The following is a 12,935-nucleotide window of genomic DNA, read 5'->3' as shown; positions in this document are numbered from 1 at the left end:
AGCATCAAGACAGAATTTGCTAGCTTTCTCAAGTCATGAAAGTGGTAATTGGCAAAGAACTGTAAAACCTGAGACAAAAGCTGCTCATGTGCCGCACCCCCAGGTGGAGGTGAGAAGGTAACAGCAAATCAAGTATGGACAGCAACCAGTAATTAGCCTAAAGGAGAGCCAGCAGGACTGACCTCTGCTTGGAGGGGGGCTGTTCACACTGAAGGGAGCGCCCCAGAGGACAGGGGTCACATATTTGGCTCATGAATGCTCCACCAGCGCCTCCACCTTTAGCCTCTTTAGCCTCTTTAGCAGAAAGCCCAGACAGAAATTCAGCAGACCCACATCCCACTGATAAAACTGCTGCCGGATGCACGAAGGGAACCGACCCGATTGTAAGATCCCACTAATCAGGTCTAACATCCAAGACACCCGCCTCTGCAAAACCATCGGACCAGTTTGCAGCAGCTTCTCCGTTTGCCTTGCTCAAGGGCAACTCGGCAATGCTCTGAGGGTAGACTGGCCACCCTCCAGCCAGCACACACTCCTCATTCCTCAGGCTAACAGGGAGCCGCTATGCTATGCTAACCTCAGCCACAGACAGAAAGCCCACAAACTGCTGACAACATAAAGTAGGAGGGGAAATCAACTTGAAATCTTCAAAGGTCTTTAAAAGTGACTCATAATAATCAATCAACTCTTTGTAAGGTCACGTAACACTCCTGAACTCAGGTGTCACCCCTGGAGGTCGGGTCGACTCCATGTAGGCTGTATGATTATATATAAGAAGTAAAAGTCCTGCAATGCAAACAGAACTCAGTCAGTCAAGGAAAGCCCACCGACTGTTACAGCATCACTAGCATTACGTACTTTGTGACTGTCGTTGCTACGACAACCTTTTGCTTTGTCTCCAGCAGCAAAAGAAACCGGAAGGAACTAGATAAACTGCTTCATCTTGAAATATGAAATTGGTTTAAAAAACAACCAAAAATATCCAAAACTTATAAGTGTTCAAGATAAACTGAGATAAGTAACCCAAAGGGAATAGTTCCAAGACACTGAAGACGATCAGTGATCAAAATGACAGATCAATAGCTTCAGCTTGTAACGATCCTTTTATCGTTTCTATGGAAACGTAAACAGATCACTTAAAACCCAAGTACCATGAAACTACATGAAACTTTACATGTTATTTTTGCCATCTCCCCGTCACACTAATTTGACTTATCCTTTTGTTTCTGGGGTCACATGACTCTGGAGCTCCACCTTCTGGTGGAAGCCACACATTACAGACACGAATAATCAAACAGTCCAGCCTTTAAGTCAGCTTCAAACATTTATTTTTTGAATGTCATACTCTTCCTCACGATAACCCTACTGTGATGGTAAAACAATACCAAGCGATCTTTAGAGGAGGAAAACGAACAGGTGGAAGGGTTAGCGCTAAACCGCATCGCTAAAGCCTGAAACAGATTCCAGGAGACGGTTACACCTACACAAGCTTTATAGGAAACACGTCAGCCAATGATGCGATTCGTGTAAAAATACAGGCTGGGAAACATTTTCTCTTTTAAAAACAGGCCAAACGTGCATTTCCAGCTGATTGTTTTCTATCAATCTACGTAAACACGCTGGACGAGCTTTTCATGCGTGTCTGAGATCCCTTTACCTTTGACAAAGGTTATCGACCAGACTCGGACCGTCACGATGAAGGAATGCTAAAACGTCATCCCTCCAGGTGGACTAACAGTACGAGCCTGGTCACAGGTGGGGGCCGTAGGGCATCTCAAAGCAGCACAATCTCCGTCAGCTTTGGTAGTTCGAGCAAAAAGTTAAGAGAAAAGACCCAAAGCTTCAGGAGGAGGGTCAGCACCATCGCTCGCTGTCCCAGAGGCAGCTTTTAGCAAGGCAGGAATGTGTCACAGGGGACGCCCAGGGGACGCCCAGGGGACGCCCAGGGGACGCCCAGTGTCCTCCTCGACGTCCCCCCACAGGCATCACTGCTTAAAGTGGCTGGCACAGCAAAGGGCAGCATGAAGCCACACCCATTCGACTGCACAAACACGTGACCTCTGAATAAATAGTGCTTATAAAGAAACTTGCAAAAAGGCAATGTGGTGTAACTTTAATCAATAAAAACACAAGCCAAACCGGACCGGTCCCATCCCCTGCCCTCTAGTGGACCGACCCAGCATGGGAAACGGACTGGTTCACCCAGAAACCCAGTCGGAACAAAAGTCTCGTCTTTGTTCGTCCCAAGGTTTCTGGAGGTTTCAGAACCTCCATGAACCGGAGAGCCTCAGGCGGGACCAACGACGCCTGTTTGGGCGGTTCGGGTCTTAAACCCAGTCCCCGCCAGGTGAGCCCTCCCTTAAAGTTCTACCTGAAGAAGAGACGACGTAGGCTTGTTAGTGTCAAGATAAGATCGGAGGCACAACGGTGTCAGGGAATCAGACTGGCCAATCAGAGAACCGGCAAGGCTGGCTGGCTATTGGCTGAAGGATGCTTCACGCGCATACACACACACACACACACACACACACACACACACACACACACGCTCAGCTACAGGTAGGTGTCCTGGGTGGATTGCTCCAGAGGACATTCTTTGGTCGGGGGGGGCACTGGGGGAGGAGCTTGTTGCTGCTGAGGTGGATCTGCTTTGGTCAGTGGTACAGTCTCCGGGTTCTGGTTGCTGATTGGAGGCGGGGGTGGGGGTGGACGGTCACTGGGAAGAGAATAAGGATTGGGGATCTCCTCAATGGGCTTGGATTTATTCATGCTCTTCTTCCTCTCTTTGCCCTTCTTTAGCTGGGGGGTGGGCGGCGGCCTCTCCAGCCGGATGTTGGGGTTCTGCAGCAGGTCCTGGCACCTTGGCGGCTCAGCCAACACGATTGGTCGCGCCCCATGCATCCTCGGGGGCGCTTTGAAACGGAGCTCTCCGCGGTTCTTCCTCCAGCGCTTCAGCTGGGTGTGATGCTCCCGGTCCACGTCCCGGGCCGTCACCGGCACCTCCTGGACCTAAGACGAGAAGAAGCAGGCCACCGGGTCAGAGCCGGAGTCCACGCAGACCCATGGGGGCGTGCTACCTGCTAGCAGTGAGACTGTATTGCTGTCTCTATTTACGATAGCTAAATGAGCTAAATGAGCTAAATGAACTAAATGATATATAATGTTGTGTTAGCGTTTAACCATTAAACGACTGGAAGAGGCACGCAGTCTTCCTGCCTCATGGCAGGGGGCGCTGTGATCCCAGGGATTCTGTTAGTGACTCGTCCACTACAGAGCTAGCTACAAGCTACAGCTAGCTTGTCCAGTGTAGCGTAGCATGGACTTACAAATATTTGTTCTTTCAATGTTCTTTTTTGTGTGCGACAGTTTCGTTGTTAATAAACTGTTAACTAATGGCAATCAATAAAAAAGAATCTGTAGGATCCATCAATTGGTACATCTGATAGTGATGAAGACAGAGCCTCACCATCATCATCCTCACCACACATCACCGGTGCAGAAAGGTCTGATGAAACACGAGGGCACGTCATGGAGCCACTCCCACATGATGATGTCACGGGAAGCAGGAGGCTATGCATCTATCTGTCCTTCAGCCGGGACGTCCCCCTGAGACACCAACCCGCGACCCCGCTGAAGGGCGTGGCTTCCACAGCGCTACCATGGTTACGCCGAACCCGCGTCCGGGCCCTTACCTCTCGGACGAGGAAGCCCTCCTGCATGCATCGTGGGTCGATGGTCTTCAGGAGCTCCATGGTCTCATACTGGCCCTGGCAGGCCTTCAGCTTGTCCCGGGTTCCCAGCATGCACTTCAGCAGCACCAAGCCAACACGGAAGATGATCTTCACTCCTGCAGCGAGGACGGACAGACGGGGTTATGGACAACAGCGGCCTGAAGGAGGTCTGTGGGGGGGTCTGCGGGGTCACCGTCACACAGGAACATGTCCCAGACCCGCAGCACCGAGGCCCAGGGCAGCGTCCGGGAGAAGGCGCACATGAACCACTCCGTCATGTACAGGATGGGCTCCATCTTGTGCTGCTCCAGGTGGCGGAAGGCCAGCGGCGAGACGCGGCGCAGCAGAGCGAACAGGATCTCTCCATCCAGCTGAACGGCTTCCTGCAAGGCCAGAACCAGAACCAGAACCAGAACCTGAACCTGAACCTGAGCCCGAGGTGCACAACGACCACCAGTCCATTCACAAGCGTGAGGAGGGCTTACCAGACCAGGACTGTAGTAGCCAGGCAGGTACTTCTCACAGATCTGGACCAGCCCCCAGAAGGCGTCCTGCGGACCGGAACGTTTAGCTTTAGCTCTGAAGTGAGAGACGGACCTCCTGCTTCCTGATTGGGTCTCAGTCACGCGTTCTCTTCCGTCTCTCCAGAACTACAACCCGACCAGAGAGGAGCCCCTGCCTCGGGCCGTGTCCCCACGCAGACCCGTTTCTACGGTTACGACCGGACGTGCTGCGACCTGCGTTTACACCCAGGAGCGGCTCGGACGGCCACGTGTCTCCATGGGGGGGGGGGGGGCGTACCTCAGCAGGCATGTGCATCAGCAGCACAGCAGCGATGGGGGCCTGGGCCTGGCAGTACCCCTCCTCCGGTCGGTACAGGGTGTAGGCCTTCAGGACACGGAACAGGTCCTGCTGCCTGCAGCCGAGAAACAACCAGAGGTCAGTGTGTGATGTCATCACGTCCAGGGTGTGATGTCATCACGGTGCTCAGCAGCCTACCCGTGCCCTCCCCGGGACACAAACATCTCATGGAAGGGAAACTGACGATGGAGATCTTTCTCTATCACATCCAGCCATTTGGGGTCCCCAGGCTCCTGATCCAGTTCCTGCCAGAACACAGAACACAGAACACAGAACCAGGAACACAGTGGACCTCCCCTCAGCTGCAAGCAGCACAGCAGCAAGTCAAACAGACACTAACCAGAAACTTTCCCTGGTTCTGCTCTCTCTTCACTTTCCCCCCAGACAGGTAGAGCCACGCCCGGCCTCTGAGGGCGGGAGGGATTCCCTTCTGGCACCGCAGCCTCACCTGAGAGGACAGACATGAATGGGCTGCTTTCAGCGGGGACACACCAGAACAACCGAGTGATGGCAACGATGTCTTCAGCAGAAGACCTGTCTGCAGGTCCCAAATAGCCCCGCCCCGTTAAACTGCAGCTCTGTTCTGATTGGCTGAGAGTGTCTGACACAGAAGCGGCCAGACCAGGAGCTGAAAACAAGTTCTCGATGCAATCAAATACTTTATACTTGACAATGCACCTCGTGTGATCAAGAACACGACGACTCAGGAGTCAGGAGGGGAAACCGTGGCCTGGAGACAACGCCGCTGAAGACGAGACGCCCACTTCCCAACGTATGGAAGAACGGAACAAACAGCCGACCTTATTGTTTCTCTTGATCAGCCACTTGTCCCAGTGCCGGAGCATGTCCAGCCACTTCACCTCCCTCTGCCGGACCACCTCCAGAGGCACGTCCGGGGTCCTAAGGAGCCAGGAGAGATCAGCTTCATCGTGGAGCTCACTGACGCAACATTCAACCCAGCGACGGACAAAATGGGAACACTCAGCAATGAAAGAAATACACAGAGTGTTTCAGAGTTAGACGGTATTCATACGGAGCGTTACATGCTTTTATTTTAGAGGGTTACATGCTTTTATTTAGAGGGTTACATGCTTTTATTTGGAGGGTTACATGCTTTTATTTTAGAGGGTTACATGCTTTTATTTTAGAGGGTTACATGCTTTTATTTTAGAGGGTTACATGCTTTTATTTAGAGGGTTACATGCTTTTATTTAGAGGGTTACATGCTTTTATTTTAGAGGGTTACATGCTTTTATTTTAGAGGGTTACATGCTTTTATTTTAGAGGGTTACATGCTTTTACTTTAGAGGGCTACATGCTTTTGTTTAGAGGGCTACATGCTTTTATTTTAGAGGGCTGCGTGCTTTTATTTTGGAGGGCTGCGTGCTTTTATTTTGGAGGGCTACATGCTGGCAGTAAACCACCAACTGAACAATAACTCCTGGTTTGGAGGCGACTCTAAAAAGGCCCGGATCACATCCGGCCCGGCGCTGGGAGCGAGGCCCGGCCCGGCCCGGCCCGGCCCGTGTCATCGTCTCAGAACCGCTCTGTAATTGGACCAGGATCAGCTCCAGCCTCTGAAGACCTGAAGCTGTGACGAGTCTCTGTGGCCCCCGAGGAAACTGAGACACGTTGATCCAAAAGGTCCAAAAGGTTCCAGACGGGTCTGGACGGAACCTTCAGGAAATGTTGGTGCTGATCCAGGTGAAGCTATTATCGTAGCCACTGCTGCCCCGGGGCCGCTGCATCTGCCCCCGGGGCCGCTGCATCTGCCCCGGGGCCGCTGCATCTGCCCCCGGGGCCGCTGCATCTGCCCCCGGGGCCGCTGCATCGGCCCCCGGGGCCGCTGCATCTGCCCCCGGGGCCGCTGCATCTGCCCCCGGGGCCGCTGCATCTGCCCCCGGGGCCGCTGCATCTGCCCCCGGGGCCGCTGTATCTGCCCCCGGGGCAGCAGTGGCTACGATAATAGCTTCGCCACCACCAAGTACGGAGTAAACAAATGACGCACAACGTGAAGCCTCTTCGGGTTCCTCTCTGAAACGATGACGTTATTATTTTATTAACGCTAGTCCAGCTGGACTCTGACGTCATGTCCTCCCTAACAGACACACACCTGATATTGATAATAACGCGCTGACCTGGGATCTGCCTGCAGCTGTTTAACAACACCTAGTAAAAACTCGAGATGTGACGTCATAAGCACGTGAACTGACGTCACTCACTGAGACGGTGAGCCAGGTGTGCCCAGGTGAAGTCAACACAACGAATCACTGTTGGGACAAACTTACGGCGCGTCCGTGTCCTGCTGCTGCTGCGCCCCGCCGATGAAGCCGTATTTGTCGGTCTGAGGGTCGCCGGTGAAGCCGCTGATCTCGGAGTCCGATCCCAAGGAGCTCCCGTCGTCGACGGTGCGGATACTCCGCGCGTCCGCCGATCGACGGCCGTTCTCTACTTTGGCCATGTTAGCAAGTAGCTAGCTGGTGGTAGCGAGCTCGTTGACAGCCCAAAGTTCAAAGTGTTTCTCAGTCACGCAGTGTGGGCGCCATGACGTCAACTTCAGCTACACTTCCCAACAAATGCTAACTGCTAATGCTAACTACAGGAACGGCCCCACACGGCTCTGCGCTAGCTAGCTAACTGCGCGGCTACCACTCCTTGTGTCAAAACATTACAACACGAACTGACGTCACAGCGGCTGCGTGTTTATCCTGTTCAGCCATGAACTAACCAAATCAGCTGGTTGAGTCTAGTTTACCAGGTTATCAGATAACGCCGCTAGTCGTCTGTGGGTACTCCGGTGCTGTTTTAATTGGGTTCGGCGTTACGAGGACCCCTAGTGGCCACACCAGGATGTGACTTCTTCCGGAAGTGATTGTTATTTGGGCCCAGACGAACCCTCCATCCGATAAATCAAAGCTGCCCAGCTTAACTTTTATTCCTTTATTTAAACAGATGGAGATCACAAGGTTCTGCATGTTCTCACAAGTTACTGAAGAGGTAAACATTTATTTAGCATGTTTCGATCATTCTATCGTCATGAAAGTAAGAAAAGCTGAGCATTGAACTGAAACGAGAGAAGTCTCCTCTTTGCGTGGGTCACTTCTTTCTTCCACCCCTCTCCTTCAGAGCCAAGTGAATGACCGAGCCGTTGCTCATGTTGTAATAAGCCAGGGAGTTGGAGTCTTTAATGAAGATGCCCTGAAAGAAGCCCAAAGTCTGAGTATTAGTCAAAGGAACGGGGGGCTGCAGGAAAGGTGAAAGGTCAGGGCGAGAGGGAACGCTTACCTCGTACTGCAGCTTCTGCTTCCCTGCCGGCATTCCCGTCGCCTCATGGATTTTGACTTTAATGACAGACACCTGTGGAGATATTGCATTTGCATTGATAAATTGTCCTTAATCAAGAGTTGTACCATAAAGTAACGTCTACGTACCTGATCTGTGAGCGGGACCGTGAAACTCAGAACCTGGCCATTGAGCTTCCATTCAGTCTTATCCTGCATGTTGGGGACTTGAACCTTAACTGCCACGGGACCCTGGAGAGGAACAAGATCAGTGATCCAGCAGGGCCGGAGCAACCAGAGCCCATTTATCATGACGCACGGTGCGTTCTAAGGTCTCCGTTCCTCCTGGGTCCTGAACCGAACGACTTCCATCAGTTCTAACATTCCAGATCCAACAAACCTTATTCCTACGCAGGAACTCCTCCTCAGGAATCAGGTTGTCCTCAGTCTTCATCTTCTTGTTCATTGGCTCATCGTCGTGAGGTGGGGGTGGGTGCGCTGGTGGTGCAGGAGCAGAACTCAGGGGCTGTGGTACCGGAGGAACCGGGACAAAGGCTGGAAGAGGCGGGACTTGGTTATCATTTCATTTAGTAATTAGACATTTAAAACAAACAATGCAACAACGGTTAAAACGAGCACAACACGTGTTCATCTCATCGATGCCCCGGGCCCGGGCCGGTTCCAGTCCAGCAGGTCCCGTTTGTTTAACAACGCCGACCAATTAAGTTCCATGCAAACCACCAAAACAGGTATTTGTTGGGTGGGGGCGGTTAGCACCGGCAGCATCAGGCTAGTTAGCATAAGTGATGGCGCTGAGAGTTCATCTGAGGTCCACTTGTCCCATTCGCCTGCTGGACCGGGACACAAACCGGGCCAGTCTGGAACTGGGGCGCTAGTGCTGGAGGAATCGTAGCGTAGCGTTGGTGGCCGCCGCCATCCCCATGCTGCTAATAGTGATGCTACTTGCTAACAATCATCGCCACAACAATGCTGCTAACGCTAGCTTCACTACCTTGCCACCATCCGAGCGCCTGCACATTTCGGACCGGCCCAGCCTACGGTGACCTTGACCTTACCAGCTGGAACGATCATCGGCGGGGGTCTGGGGGCCATGATGTGAGGTGCTGATGGCGGCATGGGGACCACGTTGATTCTGGGAGCAGGAATCATGGGAGGCATCGATGTAATAACTTGTCCTGGACCAAGGCGGACCACCGGAGCCATGGGGGGTCTCGGAAGGACAGGGACAGCAGACAGGAGGGTGGTACGCACCGGATGCCCCAGCTGCTCAGAAACAACACAGCTGCTTCAGCCAAAGGAGCGCGGCCAAAAACAGTGGGCTCGTCTCACCGAGGGGGGGCGCAGCACCGCCGGGACCGGGGGGCTGGCTTTAGGCAGCATGGGCGGCTGGTGATGGATCTCGCTGGGCTTGCTGGGGCCGATCTTCTCCTTGCTGTCGTCCTCCCCCACCAGCCCCTTGGCCTTGTGGATGGCCTCGATCTGCTCCTGCAGCGTGATGTTGGCCTGGGCGGCCTGCTGGGTGCGGGCCATGCTCCCCGAGTGGCCGTCCCAGGTCACCTAGCAGCCAAAGCCCCAAGAGGTCAACAAGGTCACGCTGAAGACGGCGTCAGCTCAGGAGTTCTTCAGACCCACCTTCTCCTCTGGCTTCTGGATCTCCTCCTCCCCGATCTTCTTCCCGATGGCCGTCTCCTCCACGCCGAAGATGTCGGTACGCCGCTCCGCCAGCTGCTTCAGGCTGCTCTCGATGTCGAGGCCCGGCGCGTACACCTCGTCCTCCGTCTGCCGGTCCCGGATGCTGCGGTCCCTCTGCTCCAGCCAGCGGGGATCCAGCAGGCCGATGCGCATGTGTTCCTGCATCTTACTGGCCGGGATCTTCTCCCCGGTGATGGGCGAGATGAGGTACTCGTCCTGAGCAGCGACGGTGGGCGGCGGCCTGGAGGCTGGAAGAACGGCGCAGGTGAGATAACAGACCAGCAGCGCTCGATGGAAGAGAGGAGGCACGTTACCTTTGGGGTCATAGTCTTTACGAATGATGACCTGGTCTGGGGTGGGGGGCAGCGGGGGGGGCATCGGGTTGTCTGGTGGAAGAGGAACCTTCACACCCTCGTCTTCATCGTCAGATCCCTGAGGAAGCAGGTTACCGACGGTTACTGGCGGTTGGAGGAGGCCGCTGGTCGCGGGACGGACTCTGACCTCGTCCATGTCCTGAACTTGAGTGTCCTGGTCTGGCTGCGGGGGCTGGACGCCACGCCGGACGTCCCGGTCATCCTCATCCTCACTCTCCACCTCCATCTCCACCTCCTCGCTCTCTCCGTACTTCTCGTAGCGCTCTTGGATGAGAATACGAGCACCGAGCTCCTCCGGGGTGGTGGGCGGGGGGAAGTGTCCTGAGCAAAGAGGGGCGATGAGAACCGGCCCGCGGCGTTCGGGTCCTCGTGTGCCCCGCCCACGCTACCTTGCTCAATGGGCTGGAAGTCCACCGTCTCAACCACGACAAAGTCGTGCCAGTCGATCTGAGCGTACGCCACCCGCTCCTTCTCCCTCTCCTCCTCCTCCTTCTTCCTCTCACGCTCCTGGAACTTAGCCCATTCAACGCGGTACCTCACCTGAGGGTTGGCAGGAGATCAGCTGATGAGCACAGGTGAGACGCTAGCGAAGCTAGCTCAGAGGAGCGGTTTAAAGCGGGTACCTGATCCAAGACCTCGCGTGGATTCTCGGCCTCTCTCTTCAGCTTGGCCAGCAGGCCTTTGGGAGGGATCAGGATCTGCAGACGGAGAAGCCAAGTCGTCAACAACAACAACAACAACAACAACAACAACAACACCACACGGCGGTGTCGGGTTACCTTGGTGTACTGCTCGACCAGCTTGGTGAAGTAGTTGAAGAGGCTGTGCTGCGGCCGCAGGAAGTCGAACTGGTAGTTCCGCTGCTCCTTCTGCATGAGCTGCGTGAGGAACTGGCGACCGTTGCGAGCAACAAACTGGGCGGTGAGCTTCACCACATCAAGATCAAAGGCAGCGATCGATGGCGGATCGGCGATGAACTCGAATTCAGGAGGCGGCTCTTTGGGGACGATGGTCTCTTGAATCACCTGCACCTATTGATAAGCAGAACATGCTGTGGACAAAGGGGTCAAAGGGCGTGAGCGCGAGCGGGACACCGCCGTACCTTCTGGGGAAGCTGCATGGCCTGCTGCATGACCTTTGGCACCGCCGCAGACGGCTCCTGGGCCCTGCCCTCCTTGAACTCGGTGACCTTGTGGCGGTAGTAGGCGTGGTACGGGTCGGTCGGGTTGAGGAAGTTAAACTTGGGATTGTTGATCTCATTCTGACGGATTCTTGCTTCAAACTCTGGCCCGTTCCTGTGAATGACAGGAAGTCATAAAATACAGCCAAAACACCTTCATCATCATCATCATCATCATCAAACGACGCACGGCGAAACCAACCTGGCAACAAAGCTGGCCGTCTTGTCAACGATGTTCCGGACCTCGGGGGGGGGGTATATGATGCCGACGATGGGCTTCGTGGCAGGAGCTTCCTCTGCTGCTTCATTCTGTGGACAGAAGAACTCAGGTGGATCTTCTCACCTGCACCGCCGGCCATTTACAAAACACTGGAACCATTCCTCCTTTCATGTTTTCAGATCTCGGACGTCATGCTCGGTCCACCAGTACAACCAGGAAACCGAACTTTGATGGGAGCATTATGGGTTCTCTCCGAGGACGACGTTAACCCGACCGGCCAGCCGAGGAAGACTAAACTGAGGAAGACTAAACTGAGGAAGACTAATCTGAGGAAGACTAATCTGAGGAAGACTAATCTGAGGAAGACTAAACTGAGGAAGACTAAACTGAGGAAGACTAAACTGAATTGTGAAATTTGTACTGTTAAATGTCTGATTTATGTACGAAGGACTTTCAACGGAAACAAGACCGCAAGGGCTTTTTAGAAATGCTCCTCTTAGACAGGATGTGTGACTGTACTTGTACTGTAGTACATGCTACTGTGTGACTGTACTTGTACCGTAATACATGCTACTGTGTGACTGTACTTGTACTGTAATACACGCTACTGTGTGACTGTACTTGTACTGTAATACACGCTACTGCGTGACTGTACTTGTACTCTAACATTCTATCTAATAAATATATTCATCATCATCATCATCCATCTTGTTTTCAATAAGAACGCTAACAGCCAGCTATCAGCTAGCTACCAGCGTGCTACCAGCTAGCTACAGCTACTTAACAGCGCGCTAACAGCTAGCTACAGCTAGCTACCAGCGCGCTAACAGCTAGCTACAGCTACTTAACAGCGCGCTAACAGCTAGCTACAGCTAGCTACCAGCGTGCTAACAGCGCGCTACAGCTAGCTAAAGCTGATGATCACCTTATTGACATCTGGAAGAACCCAGCAGCCACATGTATCTAACACTTAAATCTAAAACCCGTCCTGGTTCTGGTGGATCCCGAACGGGTCCGAACGAACAGATCCACCGGCAGCCTTTGTGTTCACGGTAAAAGCTACTAGCTAGCGTTAGCTCGGTCCGTGCACAGGGGTTCATGTAACGCTCAGGTTAGCCTCACAATCTCAGACACGCTTCTCGGACGTGTTCATCCTTTAATCGATTATTGATTAGATCCCACACACACAATATTTACGGTAGCTCGTTGCTGACTAGCATAGCTAACGGCACCTTGTTGCTGGGTTCCGGCTGGACGATCTGAACAGGCCCGGGCGGCATGGCGGAGTTTTCTGACTGCTGGAGGTTCTCTGTGGCACCGAACCGAACCGAACCGAACCGAACCGAAACGTTAGCTCAACAATATAACAAGAAAAGCTCACGTTACACCGGACAAAAGACGCAAACTCGTCGGGAGAATACGCACTGCGCCGCTCTGACGTCGCACAGCGGAGGCGTATTACTTCCGGTGACGACCCGCAACCGCAAAGCAACATGGGACCCACAGAGGTCCGTGCCGGTTGCCTAGGAGACAGAGCAGGCCGCACGCTCCGTGTCTGGTCTGGTGGGTCAGAAG

At 53.6% G+C, this 12,935-nt stretch overlaps 1 protein-coding gene across 2 annotated transcripts; it reads right to left on the bottom strand.

Moving 5' to 3' along the window:
• Positions 1-1,317: 1,317 nt before the first annotated feature.
• On the bottom strand, positions 1,318-12,732 carry sf3a1 (splicing factor 3a, subunit 1). 2 transcript variants are annotated; one of them, XM_068738857.1, is made up of 18 exons: positions 12,593-12,732; positions 11,343-11,449; positions 11,063-11,255; positions 10,740-10,991; positions 10,584-10,658; positions 10,350-10,500; positions 10,088-10,281; positions 9,901-10,018; positions 9,527-9,834; positions 6,881-6,996; positions 5,393-5,492; positions 4,933-5,040; positions 4,731-4,837; positions 4,533-4,647; positions 4,217-4,282; positions 3,925-4,114; positions 3,693-3,847; positions 1,318-3,009 (listed from the first exon to the last, which is right to left on the bottom strand). In XM_068738857.1, the coding sequence occupies exons 1-18, from the start codon at positions 12,638-12,640 to the stop codon at positions 2,554-2,556; spliced, it is 2,859 nt and encodes a 952-aa protein (XP_068594958.1). In that variant the 5' UTR covers positions 12,641-12,732; the 3' UTR covers positions 1,318-2,553. The 2 variants fall into 2 exon arrangements, with proteins under 2 accessions (XP_068594958.1, XP_068594959.1); XM_068738858.1 differs by lacking the exons at positions 1,318-3,009; positions 3,693-3,847; positions 3,925-4,114; ... (4 more) ...; positions 5,393-5,492; positions 6,881-6,996 and adding exons at positions 7,518-7,790; positions 7,878-7,949; positions 8,024-8,125; ... (1 more) ...; positions 8,950-9,157; positions 9,224-9,451.
• Positions 12,733-12,935: the final 203 nt, after the last annotated feature.

The sequence above is a fragment of the Brachionichthys hirsutus genome, chromosome 4 (assembly GCF_040956055.1).
Source record: "Brachionichthys hirsutus isolate HB-005 chromosome 4, CSIRO-AGI_Bhir_v1, whole genome shotgun sequence".
NCBI classification, from domain to species: domain Eukaryota; kingdom Metazoa; phylum Chordata; class Actinopteri; order Lophiiformes; family Brachionichthyidae; genus Brachionichthys; species Brachionichthys hirsutus.
The sequence above is the reverse complement of the archived record's forward strand: the minus strand, read 5'-3'. Positions and strand labels throughout refer to the sequence as shown.